General features: G+C 37.3%; 1 protein-coding gene across 1 annotated transcript; it reads left to right on the top strand.

Annotated features, from left to right (window-relative positions):
• The first annotated feature begins 2,857 nt into the window (after positions 1–2,857).
• Positions 2,858–4,480, top strand: LOC111633401 (H/ACA ribonucleoprotein complex subunit 3-like). The gene is made up of 3 exons (XM_023377968.1): positions 2,858–2,969; positions 4,214–4,256; positions 4,321–4,480. Exons 1-3 carry the CDS (start codon positions 2,916–2,918, stop codon positions 4,416–4,418), a joined length of 195 nt encoding a protein of 64 aa, XP_023233736.1. The 5' UTR covers positions 2,858–2,915; the 3' UTR covers positions 4,419–4,480.
• Positions 4,481–27,065: the final 22,585 nt, after the last annotated feature.

The following is a 27,065-nucleotide window of genomic DNA, read 5'->3' on the forward strand; positions in this document are numbered from 1 at the left end:
TATTACTCGTGGATTTCAAAATTAAACCAGTGATATTACGATTTCGTATCTCCCGTCTTTAAGGGAATGTAGAAAAAAACGTGTACAATTCTTGTATAATGTTAAAAAATTAACCGTTACTTCGACAGCGTTGTTTACAACTAAATTTAATGAATGAGAGAGATGCACGAGGTACAGAAAAAGCTCTAGAATTTATTTTCCTTAAATTTACGATTTATGTATCCGTTTGTCATAAAAATTTGTCTTTCCGCTTTTTTCCCGAGACTACAAATATTCGAGTACAAAGTAACCGGTTTCGACTTACTTCTACTTAAGAAGTAGTTAAATAATTAAGCGATTAGGGAATTTGGGACGTAAACAAAACCCTGATGAAAGAGCCGGAATATTACTTAAACAAAAGTTTAACCGAACCAATCTATAACCGAGTACAGTGGGGACTGATTTATTCGAAATACTGTATTAGATGTAATAAAGACAGAAATTTTTCCAGTTCAACGAGAGTAACCGAAAAGTTGTAAATTTTGGAAATTTCCGTGGACAACACCTGGTCCTAAAACGAATTAGTTAGAAAACAAAAGACGGACAATCTATTAAGTTTAACGTATNCGGGTGGCGTAACTGGTAGCGCACCGCACGGTAAGCGGAGGTTGCGGGTTCGAGCCCCGTCCCGGGCCAGTTCTTTTATTCCAGAAGGTTCTAAATTTAATTTAATTTAATTATATTTATTTAATTATTAATTTAGTTACGAGATGGCGCCTAACGCTTACCTCTTAAGACAAATTGCTTTGGTTCTAATCATTTTAAGTAGCCATATTATAGCCCGTTATTCAGGCGATCGTTTGGAAGTTTTATATGTATACCAATCGGGCTTTATGTTGATGTTATTTATATATTAAGTTTAACGTTTTTAGATTTTTACAGCTATGACGAGAAACGTTTAAAATTTACAACAACCCTGTCGCGTCCTTTGAGATATACTAGTGATGCGACAAAAGAGGCATTTGACGTTAACCGGTATCGGCACCCTCGGGATTTGGCACGCATGCACGCAGCGCACACCTACCAAGATCGTCTCTGATTCCATCCACGAGTCACTGATGGGAAGCACTTTTAAGTAAGTGGATTGTTTTAATATTTAAAAAGTAAAGAATATCTTATGCTATTTTTATGTACGTTTCTTCACAAAACTATATTTTCACATACATATAAAAAATTCTACAAAACTTGTGTATTTTTTATATGTATGTGTTATATCCCTTTTTTATGTTTTAGTTGGCTGAAGAGGGGCTTAAGAGCCCGAAACGTGTAATTTTTTCACACGTATCAACTAAATAAAAATGAGGAAACCTGCCAACTGTCTTAATTTATAGCACTTCATCATGTTAGGAGCCGAGATATATTATATTTTAATTAGTAGATATTATCGAAGCGAGAATTGGCATTTAGAAGGCGTATAGAATCTATTACATCTAATATAACAGAGTTAATTATATTAAACTTGCTTATTTATTAAGTGCGTTGGATAATCTATTAATTAAAAATACATTTAGAGAAGAGTACGGTTTTTACTGGCTTATCGAACAAATTAATACGAATGGACCCTAGACCATCACTGACTGACTGCCCCTGGAAGTCGGCTTGTTACAAAAACACAGCTTCCCTATCATCAAATGTCACTGCACGCTCCTGAAAATTACATGAATCACTGAGGATTAAGATTACATAAAAAAACATAAGTATTTATATTTACCTTTGGTATTGTCTTTTCGTGATCCCATCCTAGATGGTTCTTCATTTTTAGTGAGACATCGCGTTGTTCGTTTTTGAGGTACAGACTTACTAATGTACAGTACTTAGAACAATTAGGGAAGTTTGACGGATATGCATCCGACGTTAATGCCCAGCGATCTCGTTGAATTTCTATTTTCTCTCCATTTATAACATAGGAGAAGGTTTTTGAAATAAATCTACCCAACATCACAAACGTAACATTTATTTGTTAGCATCTTGTCGTCTCCTGGAATGCATCGCTCCACTCCTCAATCTTATCGCTAGGAACATGGAATAAATGTCTCTTCTCGTTCGATGACTTATATTCTGCCTTGCATCTTGGCACAAGGCACGTTGGCATTTTTATGTAGCTAAAAAAAAACAATTATTATAGGTCAAAATTACTGACTTCAGTATATACCTAGCAAGAACAACGCTCTCCTGCTAACAGCGGCGCCAACTAGCGGCAAATATTGTCTCTAGCTAAGTTTGAACTATTAGTCGGAAGACCAGTTAATCTACCGACTCTGGTCTTAATTAATTAATTTTATATGGGCAAGAATCACTAAGGGCCTTCCAAGTTTTCTCTGCGCCCGAGAAAAAATTATTTTCTTTTCTTCTCGAAGGCCCTTCAAATAACTTTTATATCATTTTACTATAATAACAGTTCCCGGTAATTCAAAAACAATGGATAAATATTAACAATGAAAGTGGTGACGTTTGATTGAGCACCATTGTATATCACCGCGTAAGATTCGGGTTCGAATTTGCGAAGTAAATGGATATTTAAATTACGAAGCAAAATATTTAATTCTAGGTGGTCCGATTTTAGATAAATTGACCAAAAAAAAATAAGCGAAATTAAAGAGAAAACCGTATCAAATAAGATGGCGAACTCATGGAATTGACAGTACAATACTGTACTTACGTATGTAATTGCGTATTTAAAAATTTATTACTTATTAATTAACACATTTCGAATAACATTATTTAAAATCTTTAACAGCAATAGTAAGTAAATATTTAATTTTAACGTATTAAATTTAATAATTTTTGTACGATGTAAGAACTATTTCTGCCACTAGAGGGTGTTTATTATTATACTGGGGGATACACGTGGTTGTATCAATATTTGAACGTTAATAATGTATTTGAAGTATTATTTAAATGAAAATGGAGATCGGATTTACACGCTTAAAGTAAGTTTAGTTGTTTTGTGTTTCTTTTTGTTCATTTAAATTGCTTAAATGTATGCATGCGAGCGTCATGTTTTTGTTTAATGGTCGTGTGTTTGTCTGTTCGCCAAGATGAGCTATTGTATTGTGAGGACCACTAATAGAATTTATACTTTCAAACACTTCTTACTATTATTACATGTGTAGTTTACTATTTAAGTGTCTTTGATGTGTAAGTAATAAGTATTAGCTTCCAAACAGTGCTTTATATGGAGATGGCAATGAGTTGTGAGCAGGCTGTACCATCATTTGGCCACCATGTTTGATATTGAATAGGATCCAGATCCTTAGAGAAAGTGACTTTCCCATTCTATTATGTAGTATTTATACATTACCATATTACATACTTAAATACAGTATTACCTTTGTATACTAGAATCATCTCTGTTCATCTAAAAAATCAAAAATAAAATATTTGGCTGATAAAGCCTGCATGTGCAATCAAATTTAAATTCTAGTCAACTCTATAAAATTTCCAAAGCATTTCCAGGTCTTTTAAACAGAACTTTGTTGTTGTTTTTCACTAAAATTGCAACTCCCGGTTATGCTAATTTCGGGTAAATACAGCTGAAATCAGACAATTTAAATTGTGGTCGATTAAACCCTGTTTTGGCTATTGTTTTTACATCATTAAATCCTATATAATGAAGAGATTTATGCTTGGAACTGAATATCTGTGTGACAACTAGTAGAATCTTATTCCCATATCATACAGGAGTAAAATAAATAAGTAGTTTATAATGGATGATCAATGCAACTCCTCGACAATAAACGTTTGGTTTGATAGTTGGGTAGCTGCGACAGTTATTCGTACTGCTCTGGAGACTTGGGATGGAATCGGGCCCATCGTGGGCCTCAGTAAAAGGCTCTTTTAGTGTCTACAAAACAGAGATGAAAAAGAAATCTTCATCTTCAGATATATCTCTTGGAACATCATTTACCCTTACAAATGTGAGATTATAAGGATAAAGATACATACCATTTGAATGTATTGAATAATTTTAATGTTGTTTTCAAGTCAATAAAGTATCTAAGTTGATTTTCAATTATTAAAAAGTTTTTCGGTACAGAATTCCAGTACCCTACTCATTTCGGTTGATCCGAGTTGGGTTCGGTCTCATTTGATACGGATAAACTGGTCTGACTGTATCTTAAATGTAGAAGTTAATGTAGATATCTGCTATACTATCATGTTGATTATTTTTCAGGATACGGATCAGGAGGGCAAACCGACTGTATCGGCTCATCCTGGTAAGACATTCTAGCTGTTTTAAATTTATTTGTAGCTTTTTGTGACAACAGTTTTGATTTGCAGCCAGATTTTCCCCAGAAGATAAATATAGCAAACACAGACTCATTATAAAGAGAAGATTTCATTTGCTTCCCATACAAAAGGAAAAGCAAACGTATTAATATTTTGTATTGTGATTCGGTGAACTTGTACAATAAACTGCTAAATATTTTGACAGATTAAAGTTTAACAGTGTTTTTTTTTCTTGTTTGATATCTGCAAAAAATGAGAACAAATTAATATTAGTGTTGCTGACACATGAAGCATTAAAACCCAGCTCAGAGATAGGCAACAAAATATCTCTCAGAAAACTTATGCCATCGTAAAACAAGGTGTAATGTATAAAATTAAGCTCTGTTTTCTTGGCAACAAGAATAAAAGTTCAATAATTATATTTAACATGACTGTTTATTTCCATAAAGGAGTTTTCATGAGTTTTAAATTAAAACTTTTTCAGTTGCCAAGTGGTAAACTTAACCAGTATTCAATGTGTACCACTGAACGCTGATTGTGTATTCATGCCTCCTCAGTGGACTTGTTATATGAAGTTTGCCAAGGTTTTCACCCGCATAACACGTAAATAAAAGCCAGTTTCCCCATAGAAAGTCCTAGAAGCAATGCAACACCTAGGCAAATTGCCTAGATGTTGCATTGCCATATTCCATACTCCATCTTGGAATATAGCCCATGTAATTGCATTGTCTTCTCCCGTCAATCCAAAACAAGTTCTAAAGCAAACACTGGGAATTCCTGCAGCAAAATTAAAAGAACTTTGTTATTTTGAATTTATCATTGTTTAACTGTAGCAAAGAAACGAAACATAAACTAGAACCTGTTTAGAATTTAAATATTTATTTACAAAGTCCTTGATGGGTATCATCAATAATCATTTCTTTCCTTCTCAGAGATCCAAGAAAATGAAAAGTGACATACAGCACTTACTTTAAAGTAAATGTGTGTGCCATTTTGTTTTATTTGAATATTTTATATCAGTAATTGTCATCTGTAAGGCATCATTTGTACGTGTTTGATAGGAACCATTAAATTTTTTGAATGGATACAAAGAACAACAAAGTCTTTGTCTTGTTTCCTCATTCGAATCAGATGAAGTTTTGTTTTTAATTTCTTGTTTCTTCTGCGTAAACGTGACTTTAAAGGGACACCCCTCTTAATTTTCAACCTCCGAAAGGATGAACCACCTTACAAACCCTAAAATTCAACGTATATCCTGTTTTAATGCTATGCAAATTATGGAATGCCTGTTCGGGAAGTTACCTCACAGTCTGTTAAACATGTTTATTCAGTTTTTCCCAGAAGTGTTTCCTAGTCATCGTCAAAACAAAGCGTAAATTTATGTCAGCATCACTTATGCAAATTAACCACTAGTAAAAGAACAATGAATGCGTGTTTACTAATCGATGAATCAGTGTCTTAACCAGACACTTCATGACCTGCATAGTAAATATCGAGCAGAGTTACGACACTGTTACGCCGTTACGTTACGATTTTAAAGTGAAGTTATCTGTTATTGCACCAAAGAAGTAAATGAGAAGCCCCTACTAGACACACCAACACATTTTCTAAATTAAAAATGATGGGAGGAAATACAGTCGAGCCTGCAATAACCGCCATATTTTTGATGTTTCCATCAATGGCTGAGGTTTGTGTGTGGTTAAATTGCCTTGTTACATCATGTACACATGTGGAATGTGTTGGATCTTCCATTGTTATCCAATTAAAACCGGGAAAACAAATTTCGTAAAGTTATTTTCGTTACTTACGAGAATAATAAGGAATTTTTACACCCTTTCTTAGATCGTGTAATTGTTCAGGATAATTTGAAAACGTTTCGTGACCTCAGGATCGCGCTATCACTAATTAGCACTTTCAGCAATCCTCAATTCGCCGCTTTAGGTGTTAACTCGGGTTAACCTCTATTGTTAACACCTTTATTCAAACAAGAGAGGGTGGAGGAGATAAAATTAGCATGAGCACCTGTTTTCGTCACCTGCACCTTTCAAATCACGAAAGACGAATATTAATTAAACGTACCGAGCGAGGGCAAGGACACGATTTGCAACCCTGCACTTTCGTATTGATAATACGAAGGAAGGGCTTACACGAGAGTTTAGCGTTTCCCACACCAGATGGCGGCACGATCTGCAAAAGGCCCGTGTAAGTAGAGCGCCAAACTTCGGTTTAAAAGTTGATCCTCAGAAGCATTACGGGAGAGAGCATTCTCGAATTTCTGCCAATTGAGAGCGCTTTAAATGGCTGGAGGATGATTTAGTTTCACTTGAAAGAGAAATCGGCCACCTTAAAAAACACCTGTTGGCGCGAAAAGAAGAAAATCGACTGCACCCGAATGCCAAAGTTCAACTTGTGTGTGTTCGTCTTATGTCGAGCATCGCTTACAGATTGACAAATGATAAACAGATGGTCAAGGCTTCGGTTACTTTATAAACTGGTCAAAATGTCTTAGTTAGAAGTTGTGCAGTCCTATTAATGTTTAAAATACACTCGACCCACTGTTAAAGGGAAATATGGAGTTTGGCACATGTCCTTATCAGCATCGAATGCAACTTGTGCACTTCTTGATATCAGCGGATGTCTGTAATCAGTATACAAACCTAGAAATACTTTCATAATATTTATGCAAAACTTTAGAGCAATTACTTAGGTATGGAAGGACCCGTTTGCATCACTTAATGAGCAGAAATTCGCCCCCTTTGTCAAGTTATTGCCCATTGCAATGAGATGATCTATAAATCATATGCAGCAACAGCCTATCGAAGACTCAAATCGGAGCAAATAATAGGGCCAATTAAGCATCCAAATTTGTGGAAAGGGGACGAAAAAACTCTCGACAATCGTTCTGTTAGCGTGTATGTCCGTAAAATCGTCCCTTCCGGAATAAAAACTCGACCCAACCCTCGAGCCCCTCTAAAACAATTGTTTTCAATTAATCCTGAATTATAACTAAGGACTGTCAAGTTTTATGAGCTCGAGCTGCAATATCCGGCGAAAATAACAAGATTAGAGGGTGCAAGAGTCATTTGTTAGAAGACAGTGACTCACTGTCGTGGGTCTGACAGGTGGTACCTCGCTCCGGCTCTTCCACATTAATCCCTACATATCGGAGCCAAAGTGTAATATATATGCGAATATCGTTGGCCTTCAATGGTGTGGGGTCGAGTGGGTTGGTTCACCTTTCGCATACGTATTTTATTATATTTTTTCTTTTGGAAGAAAAACGAGTGGTGTAATTCGTTCCTCCATCTTTTGGGGCGCAGCCGAGAGTGGGGGGTTGGAATTTTTTCATTACGGCCTCGAAAGGGTTGAAGCTAGTTTCGGAGAAACGTGACGTACTCTTCTCTCTAGATACGAAGGCCATAAAAAAAAGGGGGATATTAATGAGTGGCGAAATGCAGAATGTACTTTAATAGCCCTCTAATCGCCCCCTTGGTTGAAACCTCATAAATACCATTTGAGGTCCTTTCGAGGGATAATTGGATGTTACATGGGCAGGTAAGTGCAGTATGTCACTGCATTTCCTTGGGGTGGAGCCTTTTTAAGGATGGATTTCTCTCGATTTCAGCTCCGATAGTTTCGGATCTGTTTTTCGATCGCGGAGGAACTTGAAATTTATCTCAGATCTAAATTTGGTATCACGTACAATGGTAGATCATGAATCAATTCTACTTAATCTCCCTCCTGTGATGCGGGGCGTAGATAGATTAATGCCCTTTAATTCGGTGTTTGACCCTCGAAATTATACAAACTTCTCTTTGTTACTCGCATGCAATGTTTTGCATGCGAGTAACAAAGAGAACAAACCTCACATTTCTCCAAAACTAGAGTTTATACAAGCATTGTAATGGCATTAAACTGTAACATAACAGGCCCTGAACTATAGGCATAACAGGCTCCCACTAAAGAATAAACGTGGAAAAATGCCAGGCCCTAAGCTCTAACGTATTACAAATCCGACACCTACCACGAAATTTCTTCTACACAAAGTTTTTAAAATATGCACATAATTGTTACGAAATTCAGCACGCGACGAAGCCTTAGTTTCGAGTGGTAACCACAGATTTATAACGTTACGTGGACTTAAATGCGGTCATGTTTAACCATTTACACAGTGTAACACATGTTAATGTTTGTGTAGCGATGCAGGCAACATATGTTAATTTAAGAGCAACGAGGTAGTCGACAAGAAGGGAGTTTCAAGCGCTTCAGGTGGTCCTCCACCATAAAAACGTAAGAATATCGCGTACCTAAATTCATCCGGGAGGTTCGACCGACACGTGATAAACTTCCGTATCTGTCAGGACAATAAAAATAGAAAGGAAGAGCCCCAAAACAGAACCTCTTCGCGCAACTCCTCCCAAAATTATCTTCCCTATTCCCGCCCGTAATAACGGACTCTTCGTCACTCTCAACCTTCTTCTCACGTTCATAAATATAAATAGCGTGACGTCATCACTTGTCTTTATTATTATTTCACTTGCCCCCTAACGACCGAAAGTCGGGTAAAGACGTGACGTCAGAAACGAAAATCGCAATTGAGATAGCATCTCGATAATCGCCATTTCCTGTCCTTCCTAACAAATAATGATAAGGAAAAAATCGCTGATGTGAACAATCGCCATGATCTTTTTCCGTCAAGCCATTTATACCGAACACGATAATGCATTTTATATGCAAATGATACCAGGCGTTACGCCAGCCGGGGCCTTTCGGAGCTTTAAAGGGCCCCCCGCCGACGTTAGAATCTTCTTAAGAGGAAGACTACAATAGTTTTGTTTTTTTTTTCTTTATTAATATATGTAAAGGGCCCGACCCGAGTGAGGTCGAGTCCCCGAATTCGGCTGGAATCCGCTCGTACTGCCAAGGACCCTGACCAAACACAAGCCGAGACGACACGGACGTGACCCTCATATCAAAGCCCTATCTACCTGTACACTATCGCACCTGGCAGGTGTGCGAAGGGTAGAGACACACCTGTAGAAGCGAAGACCGTAGGACAACGACTTAAAAAATCAGATACATTCTTAAAAGCCCTTTTATTAACACGGCAGCACCTGTAAGAAATATTCAATCGAGTACGAGGAAAAAACACCAAGACAAAAAGGGAGGGTCGAACATTTTTCAAGTAACAAAAACCTACTTTGTGGTATTTTCGGGATTTAAAAAAAAATAACACAGTAATCACTTAGTTTACGAGTTTAAAAAATTGTCACCCGAGGGCTGTCATCTGGTCGTCAAGGGCAAGTTGATCTCCGTGTGAATATCATTGATGTATTTACACTAATGACGAAGCCCTCGGGAGCTACACCTGGTTAAATTATTCTAGAACTAAACACCTTTGTCAATTAATAAACAGGGCCTTTTATGATAATTTTCTGTGTGTGTTTTTTTTTTCCTCCATTTTGAGAATTTACCTTGAGCCTGGATCCAAAGTGGGCGCTACTGCTCCCTTAAGGGCGTTAGAAGGTTCTAAGGGGCCCTAGAAGGCAGGGGGCGATATAGGGGTGTTGGAACACAAGGGGGTAAAAATTCATTTCTAAAGAAAACGTTAAGAAACGTGCACTAAATGGGGGAGGTAGTCCGAAAATTTAGATGATTATTGTTACGAAGTCTAACCCTTAAAGGGCCCCACCGTTATTAGATTATTTTTACATCTTGGAATGTATTAAATTCCATTCTAGAGACAAATAATTGGGCCTTTTAACAACTTCTACTCCTCTTATCGTAGAAATTGTTTCGGTTTCGTAAATCTGCCCTTGCGTAAAATTACTTGGGCGAAAGGCCCATAATTCTGGTGCCCCTTAATTAATTTAGACGCGATTGAGCCCCTTAATTAAAAATATGTCAGGTTTAATCCGAGATATTTAAGGAAAGATAAAAAAAAAGGGCATCTGCCACTTTCCCTGGAGATAAGAGGGCAAGAGACAACGCCTCTACACGTCCGTCATAGGAATTGATAAACGCCAATTAAAAAGCTACGTGACTCACTTCGGCCCTTCAAAATGTCTTCAAAAGTAGAACTTTGACCCGGTGACGTCACGAAAAATCAATACCCTCTGAAAACAAAGGTAGAAGCCCTCTCGAGAAGGGCTCTCTTCGTCCTTCAAACTGTCAACTTTGAAGAGAAGCTGTTTGTTTAGTTCCTCGAAGAAGTAACATGAAAAGAGGATGAGTGAAGCATGTCGGGCCTAAGACCCGTAATATATAATAATTTAAAATTAAGCCTTCGACTTCGTAATCGGTAAGAAAGGCCTAACTTATAAGAAGACAAGATCCTTGAATAATCTTTACGTAGCGTACTTGAGCCTTAATTATATGCTGGATCTCTTCAAGGGCCTTCCATTTGTCTTAACTAAGGCCTTAACTTCTATAATCTGAAAATTTGGGCCCGAAATTTTAAAAACGTGAGGCCCAAATATTGAAGTCTGCGTTAATTATTTAGAGCTAATCGAAACAACAGAATTTGAAGGCCTGAAACATCATCTCGTGGGATCCTGAAAGAGTCTGAAGATGCAATTTCAGGCTGCCAGTATGGGTAATAGAGGCATAGTAAATAGGCTTTCTTTGTAGTGTACTTTAAAGCCTTCTAATACCTTGATTACTTACATTTATACTTATTGCACATTCTTCGACACGTTGAGATTCTTTCCAGCTCTCGGTTTTCAAGTTAAACCATGATTCAGGTCTCTCAGGAATGCAATAGGCTAAGAAAAACTTCATTGCCTTCGCAGGTGCTGTCGCTTCCTCCAACCTTGATCTATATATACTCTTATCTTTTTAGGTTAAGTAATAATTGATTTAGAAGAGGAAGAGGCGACTTTCTCTGCTCGCCATATGTTGTTTACCCTCTCAATTAATTCCTTCATTTCTTCAAAAAAATATCCCTTCCGGAAACACCCGCTTCACCTTTACAATTCCTTCATATTTACGAACATACCTAAAGCGAAGTTTTGTAAAAGTTATTAAAGGTATTCCAAGGCCGGTTGGAAGAGTCGCCAAGATGCCCTCGGGCCCTTCTTCTGACCATATGTTGTAGTTCCCACATTGTCTTGTCGTGGGAAAGTGCAGAAGCCAGAATGTCACATGAAATGACATCTGCCGCTCTTCTTCCACATACGTGCGAATTCCTACACGTTCCCCGATTGCCCCTTATTTACTGGGGGGGTTGGCATGAAAGATCCCCTTCGTGATTCTCTTTATAATGTAACTAACATGAAGGCCCCGTTTGACGACTAAATCTGTTGCCCGTGGTAAGTCAATGGATCATCCGAAGGCCCCGCAACAAGTAAAAGACACTTTACGTGTACGAGTAGTATAAATGAATTGGGTCTTTATGGTACTTTAAACGGGTTTCTGTTACACAACGCGTGCTGCAGCAGGAAATTTTATGATGGCCCCTTAGAAATACAAGAAGTTTTAACGCTATACTGATATACTTTTACTTTTTCTTTATACCCTTAAGCCTTTAGTAACGTGCCGCCAGTGGCCTTCGAGAGATTCATTAACGGATCGTTTTGTAGGGTAAAATCAGGAGAAATCCCCCGAGGGAAGAATGACTAATATTTTGGTTTCAGTTGTTTATACATTAAATATTCGTCGGCCTGAGAAAGAGATTGTTTGAAGAGCAGAGCCGGAGGCCCTTACGTTATGAGGGCCCTCAAAGACAGTTTGCGTATTACCCATTATTATTTGACGAAGGTGAAGGGCCTCTTATACGTTTCAGCGCAGAGACACAACAGGTTTAAATCGTCTCTGTTGAAAAGTGTACGGTAAAAAAATGAGACCTTTTATTTTAAAAAAAATGGGGGAATAAACAGTTTATCAGTCCTGTCATCGATAGAATGCTGGAGGGGAAAAAATAATAATAAATTTCCTCATAAATTCTCACGAATTATTTTTATCTTCGCATACTTCTTTTATATGTAACAAAGGAAGGAGAAATGCTCTACCCCTTTTTTTTTGTAGTAAGGAATATGCAATTCGGTATTTAATCTCTTTACCAAAAATGGGCAGGATGGGTGAGTTCATTTTGTATAACTGGGAGCGAAATCGCCGGTAAATTTCGGGGCAGGTGCACGTCGAGTACAGGTGGTGCACATGTTCTGGAAAAGTGCCAGTTGTGGGACGAACTGGTCGTGCAGACAGCGTGACTGCTCTAGAGAGGCATAGCAAAGAGCAAGACGGGGGGGGGATTAAAGAGAAGAAGAAAAAAAACTCAAGCTCGGTTGTTCGGGAATGGAATTTGCCCTTTTGCCAATCACTTCTTGTGTTATTGGAGATTTTATTAGGGGTTTGTGTGCCAAGTTTGCAGCTGGGGTATTTCAGATTACAGTTTTGGTTACTTCCCCAGGTGTTTTGTTTTTTTACCTCGTTATTTCGCATGGGGAAGTTAAAACAAACAGGGGCACCCTTCTACAAGAGGAAGTATAGAGTAGTGGCGATTAGCCCTTTCCGTTCAGCTGTGTCGCAGCGGTGGTGCCCCATCGCGAAACAGTAAAGTGACGCCTAGTCACGAGCCGGAAAAGTGCTGTGGCATTAATTTTTGGGTGGATCTGGGACGTGTATGTGCTTTGCTATCCTTTCTGATCGTTTACGCAAGATTGACGACGTCGAGACGTTAAAAAAAAAAAAGATGGAAGAAATTAGCAAAAATCGTGTTCGGTCCTCCAGCCATTTGTTTTTGTTTACTTTTTCGCGTCATCCGGTTCACTTGAGGTCCCCTCCCACAATGCCTTGCTTGTTTGATTTTCACTTGTGCAGTTCACCACACTTCTCCTTCATTAGAAACAATTACAGAATTGTTAGAAACCTTTCAAGCTTCTTACGGGTCCCACTTTTTTTTTGACACCCACGTGCCAAACTCCCTCTGAAGTGTTTTCCTATCCGATACTCGTGTATAATTAATCTTTATTTATATTAATTCCCCTGGACTGCCTATTTATAAAGCTTACAAAACGTGCACTAACGCGTTGCTCAAACAAAAAAAAAAACATCTTGGAGAAGGCCCTTAGATGTTACCCTTATGTTATTTGGGCCTAAAAAACCCCCCTAGCGAATTTACGCCAGTGTTGCAAAGTTGAACGATCTGAAGTAGAGAAGTGATCGGATAATTGCAGATGAGAAAAACAAGGCTCCTCGGGCCATTCCTGTTGACGTCTCGCGCGTTTCCGCACCTTTATGACTCATTAATTAATAATCAACTGACTTATCAGTCGAAAACAAGGGGAAATTTTCTTATAACAGTAGAAGACAATCCCTTTAACTAGTGCACTGTTTACATTTTTCCTTTTATTGGATAATTTTAAATGTTTTTAACCAGTCTAATTGGCTGTCAAAATGTACATTTCACCTCCGTCAAACAATAAATTTTAATCTCATTTGCTAATTTAAATTTGTCTCTTTCTCTGATTGGCTTATTTAAATTTAAAATATTTCAAATTTCCTCAACGACAAGCTGAAATGGATAGAGAGAACTTTGTAAATCGGTACGGTTCATTTCACAAATTGTAAGGGCTTTTATAACTGTTTCGTCCCTCCTAAATCCCTTTTCTTTCTACAAGGTCTATTTAGCCCTCAGCTGTTTCCAACTAACACTAGAGTCATAGAATTTAACCCTTCTTAAGAATTTCCTCGTTTTATAAGAAGACGCACTTGTTTTGCCCTCTAATTTGCGCATTAAGAGGCCCTAAAAAGCTGTCCAGACAGAAATCAATAAAAACGGGTTCAAGAAGAGAACAATAACCTGTTGTAGCCCTCTTGAGCCCGGTGTTTTGCTTTAATTGCCTTACCAGGGTCATAACCTTCATATGAGCCTTCGGGTCTATCGATAAACAGCCTCAGGGCTAGGTCAGTTCGATTGTTGGTTTCGAGAATGTTAGAAGCTTTCTATTTTTATGTAAATAGAAATTGCCCCCTAATTACGAGTAGACAAAAATTAGTCTCTGGGGTGGTCCTAGTTTGTTTGCCGTTTTAGGGCCCTCATATTTTGAAAAACTCCCTCCAACACGCCTAAGGAATTTTATTTTGCATCAACATTCGATATTAACAAGCGGAATTAAGATATGTTAATTTATTTCAGTATTTAAATTAACCAATAAGAGCGGGCGATATGAGAAAATTCGTTATTTCGATATTTGAAATTAGCCAATCACGCTACATAGTGCTTAAAAAGTTATTTGAACGGTTATAACTTTACAAAAGTTAAGCCATTGAGGGTTAAAAATATAGTAATAAAATTATTATCGGGTTATAGTAGTATTTTCATCACACGTAACGGAATATAAGGATCAAAACTAGAGAAAAATTCCGGCATTTCCTGCACGATTGGTTGCGTATTGATGCATAATATGCACCAAGCAGCATCACTTAATTTCAAATATGTGTAATATATTCTGTTAGAAAAGCTGCAACCCTTTATTTAAGGGGCATTTTTATATTATGATTATGCTTACTAGCCTTATATTCCGTTAATATTTTTACGAATAAACATGAATTCTCCATTATTTGGTAGAAAAGATCATGAAAGTCAACTCCTTACCAAATTATTGAATACTCAGTAAATGATTTGGCCCTGTGTTAATGCCCGAAACTGGAATGATAGCGTTCAAATGGGGCACTTAATTAAAAATTTTATTCCAGTTGCAGACGATGACGGTCTCACCGTACACATAAAGGGATGCTGCAGGTGTCTGGAAATTGTTTCAATACTTTAAGTACCGGATATCCTTATTGTACATCATTACACCCACACACCAAACACATACTGTAATTGGGAAATTATAAGGATGTACTGAAAGGCCCTTAAGATAAACCCAGTTTAAAGTATTTATAAGACACAGGAACAGTGTCTTTTATAGGAAAAGTTTTAAAATTTTATTTAATATTTAAGATAAAATATAAAACACCAGAACACAAGTAGGTACGGATAATGCCGTAAAAGGACATAACTGATTGGTCGATTTGAATATTTGAACTTTAAAAATTCAAATTAAAAATCACTCATTGGTTTATTTTATTATAATTATATCAAACTTTATATCATTCTGAAACTTTTTTTTTTATTTTAATATTCTCATTACCATTTATAATTTGAAATTCGAAACTGGCCAATAAGAGCGTAGAATGAAGGAAATTCGTCAATTAGGGCCGATTAAATAATTTAAACGTTCAAATCGACCAATTAAAGTCAATCAACGAATATAAAATGATTGAATTATGCAGCAAGAGTTAATTATAGCCTTTAAGGTTATATTTTATCTTAAAATAAACCAATCGAAGTAAATTATAGCGTATTATGTAAACACACTTGTCAGTGAGAGGCGAATATTACTTAACCGGGACGTCATTAATAAACAATATTACTTAATAAATTAAGATGATATAGAAAATGCTAGCGTTAATTAATAATTTGGGAGAGATTAACATAAACTTGTATCCCCACTCCTGTATCGTATTTTCTAAATTCAGGTAACAATTACCCTACACCCAATCAGAACAAAAGCTTTGGTATGTTGGTGGTCTTACAACTATTAAGGTGTGTGCCGTTTCTCATTAGTAAGTCAATACGGAACAATCAATTCAGGGCTTGTCACAATGCAGAAGCAACACGAAACAACTTCTCAACCCCCTTGTTTTTTTTCCCTTAATATCTTTATAGGAATACAGTAATTAGATTTTATTTTTCTACGATATCGAAATTCAGGTTCACCTCATAATAAAAGGCTATAAAATAGGTATAACAAAGATTTATGTTGTCGTTATTCATAAATTAACATACCGGTTTTATCTGTGTACATATTTGTTTCTGTTTTTTAATTATTTTTCTTTAAATCTTATAATAAAGTCGCTATTTTAATGATTAAGTATTTAGATAATTTGATTGGTCGATTTAAATATTCAAATAACGATTATTGACGCTTATTTGCTGATTTAAATATTCAAATAGTCTCAATCGGTTCGTATTGGTTGATTTAAATATTTAAATACCAGTACTTTTAGTGAATTTGAATACTAGAATAATTAATTACTCATTTAATTATTGAATTTGTTAAGTAATAAAGTGTTTATTATCAATATTTATTTTCGTAATTTTTATAACTTTTGAAAAATTCAAATAATTAGCGTTATTGTTACGTAATTAAAACGTATACAACCGTTATTGGTTAATGTAGTTTTTTCAAAATTTTAAATTCGAACTACGTAATTCATTTCGATTGTCCGATTGGATAATTTAAATGTTCGATTAACGGATTGCCATTCGATTGGATTTTGTAATATTTAAAACGAAAATAAATAAAATTAACAAGCCGATACGATTTAAAAGGAATCCTTCGTAATAAATTTGATAGTGAGCTTATTTGAAGATAGCATTTTCTTGATTTCAAGTGACCTTTCGACCTGTTATCTGTAGTAAGGATTGCTCCAATTAGAGAAGTTTTCGCTGACAGCCCGGCATTTTTTTTTTTTTTTTTTGGAATTCGGCTCACGTGACCGTTCGAGGGATTTACTTGTCCGCACAATTTCTTAACAGGATTTAGTGAGAGGAACATCACCACCTATGCAGTCACGACTGAACCGAAATGACAATTATTTGCCCTTCTGTTACAAAAAGCCTTGGCTTTTTTCATAATAGAGGGTGGTCGACTGTTAACAATAATGTTTTCTTTGTTCGACAACATCTGTTACTGGTTCTCGTCCACGAATAAGAATGAAATCGTCACGGATACCTGGCAGTGATGTTGAGGTCGGAGGTCATTCGGGGTCGGCGGGCCTGCGACCTAAAAATAGACGAATCTCTTTATAAATGCCTTCAAAAGTAGATGGATAAGGTTTGATTATAGTATTTAAACTTTTTACAGTTGAAAAGTGTAAATTCTGCTGTTTAAATTATAAAAGAATTGATGAGGAGACGTTGAAAACATTTTACAGTTCATTCGACATCTAGGTTAACGTTCCGCGTGTAAAAAGATTAATAACCAATCAAAAATAAGCTTGTTTTTTCTTCTAATACTCTCAATCGATTATTGTTATTTTCTAATTGTTTAGTTTAGCGAATGAGAAACGACTTTAAATTACGTTATATAAGAACCGTCTTTCCTACAATTTTAATATTTAAATTATCCAATGAGGTTTATTTATCAACTTTTAAATTTCATTAGTTTTCTATTTTATCCAATAAGAAGCGATAATTTTTAAATTTAAATAACGTCACAAAAAGACCGTTTTATTCAATTTTAAATATTTAAATCATCCAATAAAAGCGAGCTTTTAAAATTTGAATTTTTAAATCAACGAATAGAGATGGTTTCTTATTTTAAACAACTTTTAAGTCGGTTATTTTTTAATTTAAAACTTTAAATTAATAAATAATGATTATATACATCAAATAATCCCTCAATGAGCTGTTTGTAATGATTAATTGAGGATCATTTTTATGTTTCGAAATAAAAATACTTTATAATTATCCGGTTTTGTTAAGCATTAACAAAGACATGATTGTGCGCTTATAAAATTAATAATTTGTGACCCACGACGATCACATATCAGACAATTTATGGTTAACCGGTTAGTCACATGATTTACATTGATTTCTGGCAGGCGGATTAAACGATCAACCCATTATTAAAATGTCAAATCGTGACTAATCCATTATTCACGTGACGTCCCAACCAATCGATTGGTCACTTGATTAATCTAATGAGTGCTTCGTACTTGTTTCAAGTCACGTGATTTTCTCAAAACTACTCGAAAGTTACATTTTGAGACACCGGCGTTAAAATTGCCTCCTATTGGATAATTTTAAATATTTGAAATCGGAATAAACGATCTCTGCTTAACGTTTTTTTCAAAAAAAAACTAAACAATTAGAATAGATATCAACTTCCTACTTTGGCAGGAGTTTTAAAAATAAAGTTGAGCGCAGCTGAAGGCTTTGTCACCCACAGACCTTGTATAATTCGATAAAATTATAATAATCTGTTAGAACCCTTCTAACGGATCCCACGAATATAAGTCCTACAGGACATATTTTCTCACATTATGGTATTTTATAGCCATGCTGTCACTATATTTCTCAAATTTCTTACATGGAAGGCGCACGTGACTGTTCTATAGGTGCCCCTCATCTTCGGAGACACTAAACAAAATTTACAGGGGCCTTTATTATCCTGGGTAAGTTTTATTGTCCGCTATAATACGATTTTTCAATTAATGCGACCTGGGGGAGTTAAAACACCTCGCTGCCATTTTTAGGTGACGGTGCGGCACTTCTACTCCCTGCAGGGTCACTGATCGGGGAGGATAAACCAGCTGAAGGTGTTTTACTTCGTCCGTAGCTTCGCTTTCATTCGGAAAGGGATTACACCCGTCTGCAACTCATTCGACAATCAAAGTTGACCGTGACGCAACAGATCAATTGTTATTGTAGTAGCATCGGAGAGATACCGGAGAAGTACAGCAGGTGGCGATGCGCCACCCTAAGCCACGCCGTGGGCTCTCGATCATGCATTCCAGCGAACTGTACTACTTCTCCTGCAATTTATCTTCTGCCTCATTAATGTAACGGCTTCTGCGTTTCTTCTCCGACTAGAACCCACACCACGCGGGCCCAAGCGAATTCCCCCCCGTTCGGAGTTCTTTACCATATAAGTCCCTCTCTTGCCATTTTCTCCTCCTTCCGAGGTGCCAAGAACCACTCCACCCCATGTATTGGCATCCCACCGCTTGGACTCGAGCTACAAAATTACATTCTGGGCCTCGTGATCATTTGCACTCCTTTTCGATCAGGTGACAAGTGATAACTATGAACACGAATTGAATGGAAGAAGGAATGGGGCACCCACGCCGGGACATGAAGCAATAATCTTCTTTTGTCCAATAGTAAAATTGAGTTTAAACGCTCTGTTACGTGTTTGTGACAGGTATGTGACGTCTCTCTTACTTTTTTGAGGCAACAAACCATTGTTTTTGTGGGAAAACTAGAATTGTTTCTTAGAACATTCTCTGTTATTTCCTTCTAGCTACCATCTGTTATCGGTAACGCCCAAGTGTAGCAGCGCAGCAACATTGTTCGAGGAAGTTGCCTTTTTTCCCTCAACCAATAAACAAATCCAATAAAAGTCGCTTCAAAAACCTAAAAATAAGACGGAACCCCATTGGATTTTGACGCCTGAAAGAGCGCGAATTCCTTGTGTGATAGCTCGCTGCGTTTCTTCAAAAATTCATTATATAGGGGGGAGGTTACAAACAATAAAGTCTGAACGGGACTCCACCCACCTTATCGTAATCAATAGAAGGGCATAAAAAGGTGGGTGTAGCTAACAAACCAAACACTAGCCCCGAGCCCTGGCTTTGTCAGGGCTTAATTGAGTCATTAATGACCCGATCTTCTCTCATACATTGACAAATGAGCTCATTTCCTTCGCATCTAACCTCAGCTTTATATCTTCCACAAAAAAAAATTGCAAAAGTGCCCTAGGGATACCAAAGGCATAGACGGCTCTCTGTGTTGAAGGAGGGCCTGGATGTTGCAACTAGCTAGTATACGGGATCACCCAAGAAGACGAAAGGTATACCCCTAGTAGGCATACATATGTATAAAAGTATCTTACATCGTGAAGGTGCAGGAGAAAATTCGCTAAGAGTTACGATGGGTAAGTGCAGTTGAGGTCACAAGCAGCTGTTTCGCTCGAAGCGAGTAGCGGTGCGGGTGGTCCGAGCCTTTACTCACTAACCACTATTGTCAGCGTGATGAAGAAAAATTTGCTTGTACAATTCGAGGCATAACGAACATAATTCGAATTTTACTCTCCGGGGTCGAGAATTTGCCACCTCCTTTGCGTTCCTGCCATGTTTTTTTACCATAAAAAACAAACACAAAACGAAATTTTCAAATTAGCCAATAAGCGACAATCACTTCAAATCTTTCAAACGATCAATAAACACGTTTATTGGTCATTAATATATATCAACCGAGTTTAATTATGACATCAGTTTAAATATTTTTTTAAATTATTGGTCCATTAAAAAACTTAATCGCTCTTATTGGCTCGTTTAGATAATCGAAATGACCTTTTAAAATTTACAATTTAAATAATTGATTTACAGTATTTTAAAATTTTCATTTTGTACCGTTTAATTGGTTCAATTTTTTTTTCTTTAATTTCTGTCGGATTATTTAAAACCTCTTTTTATTGGATTTTTTAAAAAAATTTTGTTATCTCTTCTGATATTCTGTTTATATTTGAAATTTCAAATAATTTCATTTTATTGGATGTTTTTGAAAATTTAAATTGCGTCATTTTGCGGATAAAGTTTAAAATACATATACATATACTTATAAGTATATGTATATGTATAGTGATTTGCTGAGTACTTTATGATATTAAAGTTTAAAAATTCGAATTCTTTTATTTTATTGGATGTTTTTGAAAATTTAAATTGCGTCATCTTGCGGATAAATTTAAAAAATTCGAATTCTTTCATTTTATTGGATGTTTTTTGAAAATTTAAATTGCGTCATCTTGCGGATAAATTTAAAAAATTCGAATTCTTTCATTTTATTCGATGTTTTTGAAAATTTAAATTGCGTCATTTTGCGGATAAAGTTTAAAAATTCGAGTTCTTTCATCTTATTGGTTAATTTTTGAAAATTTGTCGTTATAGTTTCTTCCGATTGGGCGTTTAAAATTTAAATTATTCTCATCTTATTGGCTTATTTTATTTTATTTTTTTTAATGAAAAAATGGCGTATTCGTTAGCGGGCTAAAATTCTTTACATATTTCATTTTCCGAAACACTATGCGGCATAGAAAAATACAGGAAAAATGAGTTAAGACGTATCAAATTTCCGACGTCACACACTTTATTTTCTGATGCCACAAATTACAGAATGGGTTTTTAATTTAAGCTCGACTTACTTTTTAAGCAGATGTCAAGACTATTAAACATGTGGAGAAGGCAGAACCTGTTTTGTATGCGGTGGAGAGTAGCAAAAAGACCAAAAAAAGAGAGGGAGTAAAACAGTAGGGCACTTCATTTCAATTTTACTGCCTGTAACTCTAGATGTAGGAGTTATTGTATATAATTTATACTTCCACTTTCCTCGAATATGTAGTGCATAGAAGGCCTCCTCCTACCTTATCGGGGGATAAGTCCGGTTCTTTTGTCATCTGGACAAATATGTTTCCTTTCCAAGCTCCTACAGTTATGACACGTGAAGCTATTGTTAATGGTGGATGAGGGATGATTCTCCCCCGTTTTTTTCCCCTTTTTACGGGGCGGACAATGAGCCCGCATTCCAATAAAACTGTTTGTGGTACTCCTGGTTTGGTGGGAAGATAACTAAATGGTGAATGACGTAAAGGGCATCCTTCGGAGGGCCCCTTAATAGTTTGTTTGCTCGTCGAGGGGGCCTCTCCGCCTTTCCAGCGAGAGGGTTGGAGGCGTAACGAATGGCGTGTTTTTTCTCCACGAGTTTCTTATAATTTTATGGGGTTCCGCACCGATTTTACGGTATGATCCCGCGGTTTATGACTCGTTCCAAAGATTATAAACGCTATAAAGGGGTGTAGTAGTAGTATTAATAAACAAACGTGATTACTTGATCCATTCCATATTAAGACCCATAAAAGTTTCTAAATAAAAAAAATTGTAGTATTTAATTAATAGATAAGGCCTTCGGAAATTCTTAAATTAGAGCTTTTTTTACGTTTATACTCGAGGAAAATTGTCAGAATTACTAAACACATAACCTCCATTTAAGAGCGTTATAAAATACAGGGTGGGCCAAAAGTCAGTTAACCACTAAAGAGTCTTATTTGAATATTTCATTACTTTTCGCAAAAGTTGCTTGAACATAGCCGAAATCGCGGTTAACTGATTTTTAGGCCACCCCGTAGAAAGTAAAAACGCTCTAGAAAATCAATTATTATTATTTATTGTTTTAAAAGATTTAAATTGTTTTGAATTATTTTAAAATTCTACATTGTCTTCTCTGATTGGTTTATTTAAAAATTTAAAACGATTTCAATTCCCTTAGTCTTCACGCCGTTCACGAGATTTTAACAGATAAACCAATTAGACGAGAGAGTTTAAATATTTAAACAATGTTCACTGATTGGTCCGTTAGAAATTTAACGGTTTATATTGTTTTTAACGTTTTATATCTTATAATTTATCGTCTCCATCGCAAATGTAGCTCGATAGCAGGCAAACGAAAGATTAATTAGATATACCAGCCCTTAAATAAGTAAATTAATGGAGAAATATAGTTCAAAGTACCACCCGCACGTCGACAGAAGCCCGATGCTTCTGTCAACGTGGGGATGGGACTTTAATTCTATCTCAATTTTATTAAATAATCGAAAGTTAAGTAGCAGATAAGATCTGAAGTGAAGGATATCGGTTTGCTTCATCTCTGGCTGAGAGAGGAAATGCTGTCCGTGTTGGTGAAGCATGTCTTTTTTAGTTAGGATGTCACTGGCACAACACAATCTTTCGGATCTCTCAGGTATAAAGTTGCAACATATAAAGTTACAACTGTTCTACCTGTCTGCTCTCGCTGAACGGCCTTTTTTTTATAAAAAAAAAGTGTTTTTTTTTCTTACTTGCGTGCTTCTACCTGAGCGTTAATGCCCTCTTTCTTTCTTGCTCTAAAGCCGGTGTCAAAAGGTAAAGGTCAAAGTTCGAGAAACATATGGCGTTTAAGAGCCACCCACTCGCAGTCGGATTCACTTAGACTAGCGACGAGATAGAGATGCAGACGGGGCCTTGTTTGGCCCACTGACACGACTGATTCATGCCTCCTACTTACACCGTAAATGATCTGTACGAACGTGTAAAAGAACATTATTTACCGTGCCAATCCCGTATGGTGTGATTGGGCTTCATCCATTTTCGGTTGTCGCCGCGATAGCGGAAAGGTAAAAACAAACTCGGACCGGGATCAAGATGGATGAGGAGGCCCTTCAACTGCTAGTGAGGTCCACTTATGCCCCGTAATTAGACGTCTACTACAATTCGGTAAATTAGACCTTCTTCGCGGCTTTGCTTCTGCAACTCCACCCCCCTTATTTTACCGCAGAAGTTAATTATAAGGTGTCAGATGAGAAAAGTGATGAAGCTATCTACGGACGGCTGAAACAATGGCGTAATAGGCCCCATTTGAAGGGGGGTCTAGATTCGGTTTGCTTACGGTCGTTTCTCTTTACCCCGGGCCGCTGCACTTAAGCGAGATCAATTGAAGATAACCCAACTTGCTATTCATTAAATGCGTTGAGGCCCACGCTCGGTTTTAATGTAAATATTTCTACAAACTCCGGTCAAGGCCTCAGGAATGAAAATCAAAAGTGAAAAACCGTTATTTACATGCCATTGCAACTAGGCTATCTCCACGACGCGTTTTGCAAAAATTGGCGGATTAAATAAAATGGGGCCCCCTGTATTGATAGCTTCTCCGCTTTTGTGATGTGGGGGCCCCGATTTGTGACACTCCCTTCGCCTACGGAGTCGATCGTATAAATCTCTCGATTTTACTATTCGTACAGTACAACCAGAAGGCCCCTTGAAAAAACTGTTGGAAGTTTAATCTGGGGGCCCCTTACGGGATCTCACGATCACGTATGCGGTCTTAATTATGCTGTAGTTTATTTCTCTGCCTTCATTAAACTAACTTCGTAACCGCAGTCGGGTAGGTCTGATGAATTAAAGATACGAGGCCTACTATGAATAAAAATGAGGCCTGATTATTTATTCATCTCTTCTGATAAATTATTTAAACTGAGGATAAGATCTGCAACGATTTTAAATTAACAAGAGCGTATTTTTTTGCCTAAAAAAATAACCCAATTAATTGCATAATTTTTAAATTTAGGATGGGGCCTTTGTTTAGAGCTTTAGAGCTTTTTTTTAAAATGAATATCTAAAATTTCCATTATTCGTTTATAAAAAAAAAGAAATTGGTAAGATACAACCCTATTTTTTATAAGGGACTCATATTCGCGGAGGCCTCAAATTTAGGTGTTTCGTTTCGGTATTGTTCATTTGTTACTTTATGAGAAATTTGAAAAGTGGTTGGGCCTCTGAGCTGATTGCGGCCGTAAGCTATTCATGTTAGAGGCCCTTCCCCTCCAAATAATGATACACGTAGAAATGTACGGCCTTGAGGTTGTACACTCATATATAACACGAGGAGGCCCTAAGCTGCAGCTTGTTTAGCTTCAGCGCAAATCCGGCCTGCTTCGGATAAGGCCTCGATACAGGACAGCTGTTCATATTAAAGGCCCTTTCGGAAATCGAAATCAATTTATGATTTCGTTAAACGTTTTTCGTTGGACCTCTTGAGATGCCGTTTAAAAATGAGAAGTTCCGTTAAATTTCAGGAGGCCTACTAAATAGGCCCTTCTGAAATCTAACAGATGCATTCGATCAGTGTTAATTCTCACGAGAAGCTAAGTAAATCGACACTTGACTAGTTCGAAAATAGGGGGTGGCCCTACTAAAGGCGTTTCACTGACGTCACCAGCAGATGTCGGGCGTGGATCTTTGGCAGATGAATAGGGCTCCACGTGCGAAGAGGGCACCGAAGGTCTCAATAAGAAGTGAAAATTGAGAGCAGGACCCCCAAGGCGGGGAGAAGATTGCATTTTTTTTTCTTTTCTTTCTTTTTTTTTTCGTTGTTTTCCTTTCAGCCCCGTGTTTGAGTGAAGGTAAACAATCTGTAAGAATTCATGACCCCGAGCTACTCGCCAAAAATGACTCCCCCTCCCCACCGGCCCTCTTTTTTCCCCTGTAAAAGGGAGCCGTTGCAGGGGTCGTTTCTACAGGGATGTCTATAGTAGAATGTTTGGTAACAGGTCCTGATCCCGATGCCGTACCTCATCCTTCCTATATACCTTCTCGGGCCCCCTGACGAATAAAATCCATCAGGAAGTCTTCATTAGCCCTCATAAATAAGTAAAATGTCATTCCATAACAATTAAGGGCTTTCAGGTGAAGAGAATCAGGTCTCGACCTTTTACAGATAAGCAAAGTGCGAACAAGAAAAAGATAAGAGGGAGATGATGTCGTGTCGGCACTTAGAAGGGCTGAGTACTAAAAGGACTTGTTTTTAGATTAGAAACATTTTGTAGAAGGGCCTGCGGGTAGTATTTATTTAGTGAAAGTGAATTTTTCGATTTTGAATTTAGTTCTTACCGATAGGGCCTCTCGCTTCCTTCCTTTATAGAAAGAGAGAGAGGCCCTGACTGATAAACTAAAGATCCTTCCATTTAAAAGGATGATCGGAAGGCCTTTTTTTAAATTTCAAAACCTAAATTCTCCATCTCTTCATTAGTCAAAATGATCATCGGGATTTTTTAACGGGATTCCTCAGAGTGCTAATTGTATTCCTCCGAAAATTCACGTTTATTCGTCGTAATGCCTCCGCATATGGGGTCAACAGTTAGTAAATATGTTATATTTTCAGGGCCTTGTAATATTTTTATAGTAGAATGAAAATCCACTCAGAAGCGAGTGGTCTTTCCTAGCGAGGCCTGACAGAAATGTTTTTTATATTCCTGTGTTATCTAGAAATATCAAACACTGCTGTAACTTATCAGGGCATAGAAACGGTAGACTCATTTTATAGCTGCAAGTATCTACTGGACTTGGGTCATATCTTTAAAATACTGATCTAAACTTGTACAGAAACACGGCTCGCCCAACTCTACTAAAAATCTAAGAGCCCTTAAAATGTCTGGATCACTCCCAAGAGAGTGGAGAAATAGTTGATAAAAAAAAGGAGCAGGGCCCGAAGGCTAGAAAGTGACAGGCGGGATGACATTATTTCTGAGGACCGTATATCAGTGGTCGTGATGGATGGCCCTCTATTGTCCCGCCCGTTGACAGCTGCAGGTAGTTTGTAAAACAAAAGTGCGATAAATCACCTTTCACAAAGCCCTTGACAGGGGCCTCGAACGAATTAGATCACTTTTCTGTAGGTTTTTGAGCCCTTCCGGCCCTCGTCACACATATTTCCGCCTTCTATTCCGCTCACCGGCTTCGGTATAGAGGTTATTTAAGAGGGCCGATGTTTAAAGGAGAGGGCCTCGAGTCGAATGGATTCCTTTAACCGAATTTATTTCCGAGACGTAAACTCGGAAAGAGGTACCCTGTAACGACTCATTACACATCAAAAGAAGAAGGTCTTACATAAAGTATCTCACCTCTATTCCCTCCTTTTAAACCCCTTCTCTTTAACATGGGCGGGTGCTTTACGAGTAGAAGGCGCTTATCTTCTTACGACAGGTTTATTACTCACGTGACACGTGACAAGGTGAACCGACACCGTGCCTCCGGGGCCCCCGTTCTTCTAAGCAATTATTCATTTTGCTTACCCGACTATTAGTATTCATCCGGAGGCCCCACCACGTCCTATGATTTCTATTGTCACTGGCTCTGCACTTTACTGACCCAGTGAAAGGAAAAGGGCAGGTGGACGCGAAGTTCTTTTTTTTTTCTTCGGTTGTTTTTGTATCGGGGTAGATCGGGAGCCGTTGCACCTGCTCGACCTCTTGAACCATCGAAACAAGGATGCAGACGCACGTAACCAAGAGAGAGAAAAATAAAATCCGTTTGGCTCGGCTTATGTGACGAATTGCAACCGTTACGTCAGCGTGCGTCACCCCGCTTTTAGAAAATCCGGGTAGAGAAGGGTTTTCCATTTTGCAATAAGAAAATCTTATTTGCAGCATCCTCAA

The sequence above is a fragment of the Centruroides sculpturatus genome, unplaced genomic scaffold (genome assembly GCF_000671375.1).
Source record: "Centruroides sculpturatus isolate CEXI.00-Female unplaced genomic scaffold, Cexi_2.0 scaffold673, whole genome shotgun sequence".
Taxonomy (NCBI): domain Eukaryota; kingdom Metazoa; phylum Arthropoda; class Arachnida; order Scorpiones; family Buthidae; genus Centruroides; species Centruroides sculpturatus.

Coding starts and splice junctions, on each gene's coding strand:
- LOC111633401 (XM_023377968.1), top strand. CDS start 2,916: ATGTATTTGAAGTATTATTTAAATGAAAATGGAGATCGGATTTACACG. Junction 2,970..4,213: donor ATCGGATTTACACGCTTAAA/GTAAGTTTAGTT, acceptor ATTATTTTTCAG/GATACGGATCAGGAGGGCAA. Junction 4,257..4,320: donor GACTGTATCGGCTCATCCTG/GTAAGACATTCT, acceptor TTTGATTTGCAG/CCAGATTTTCCCCAGAAGAT.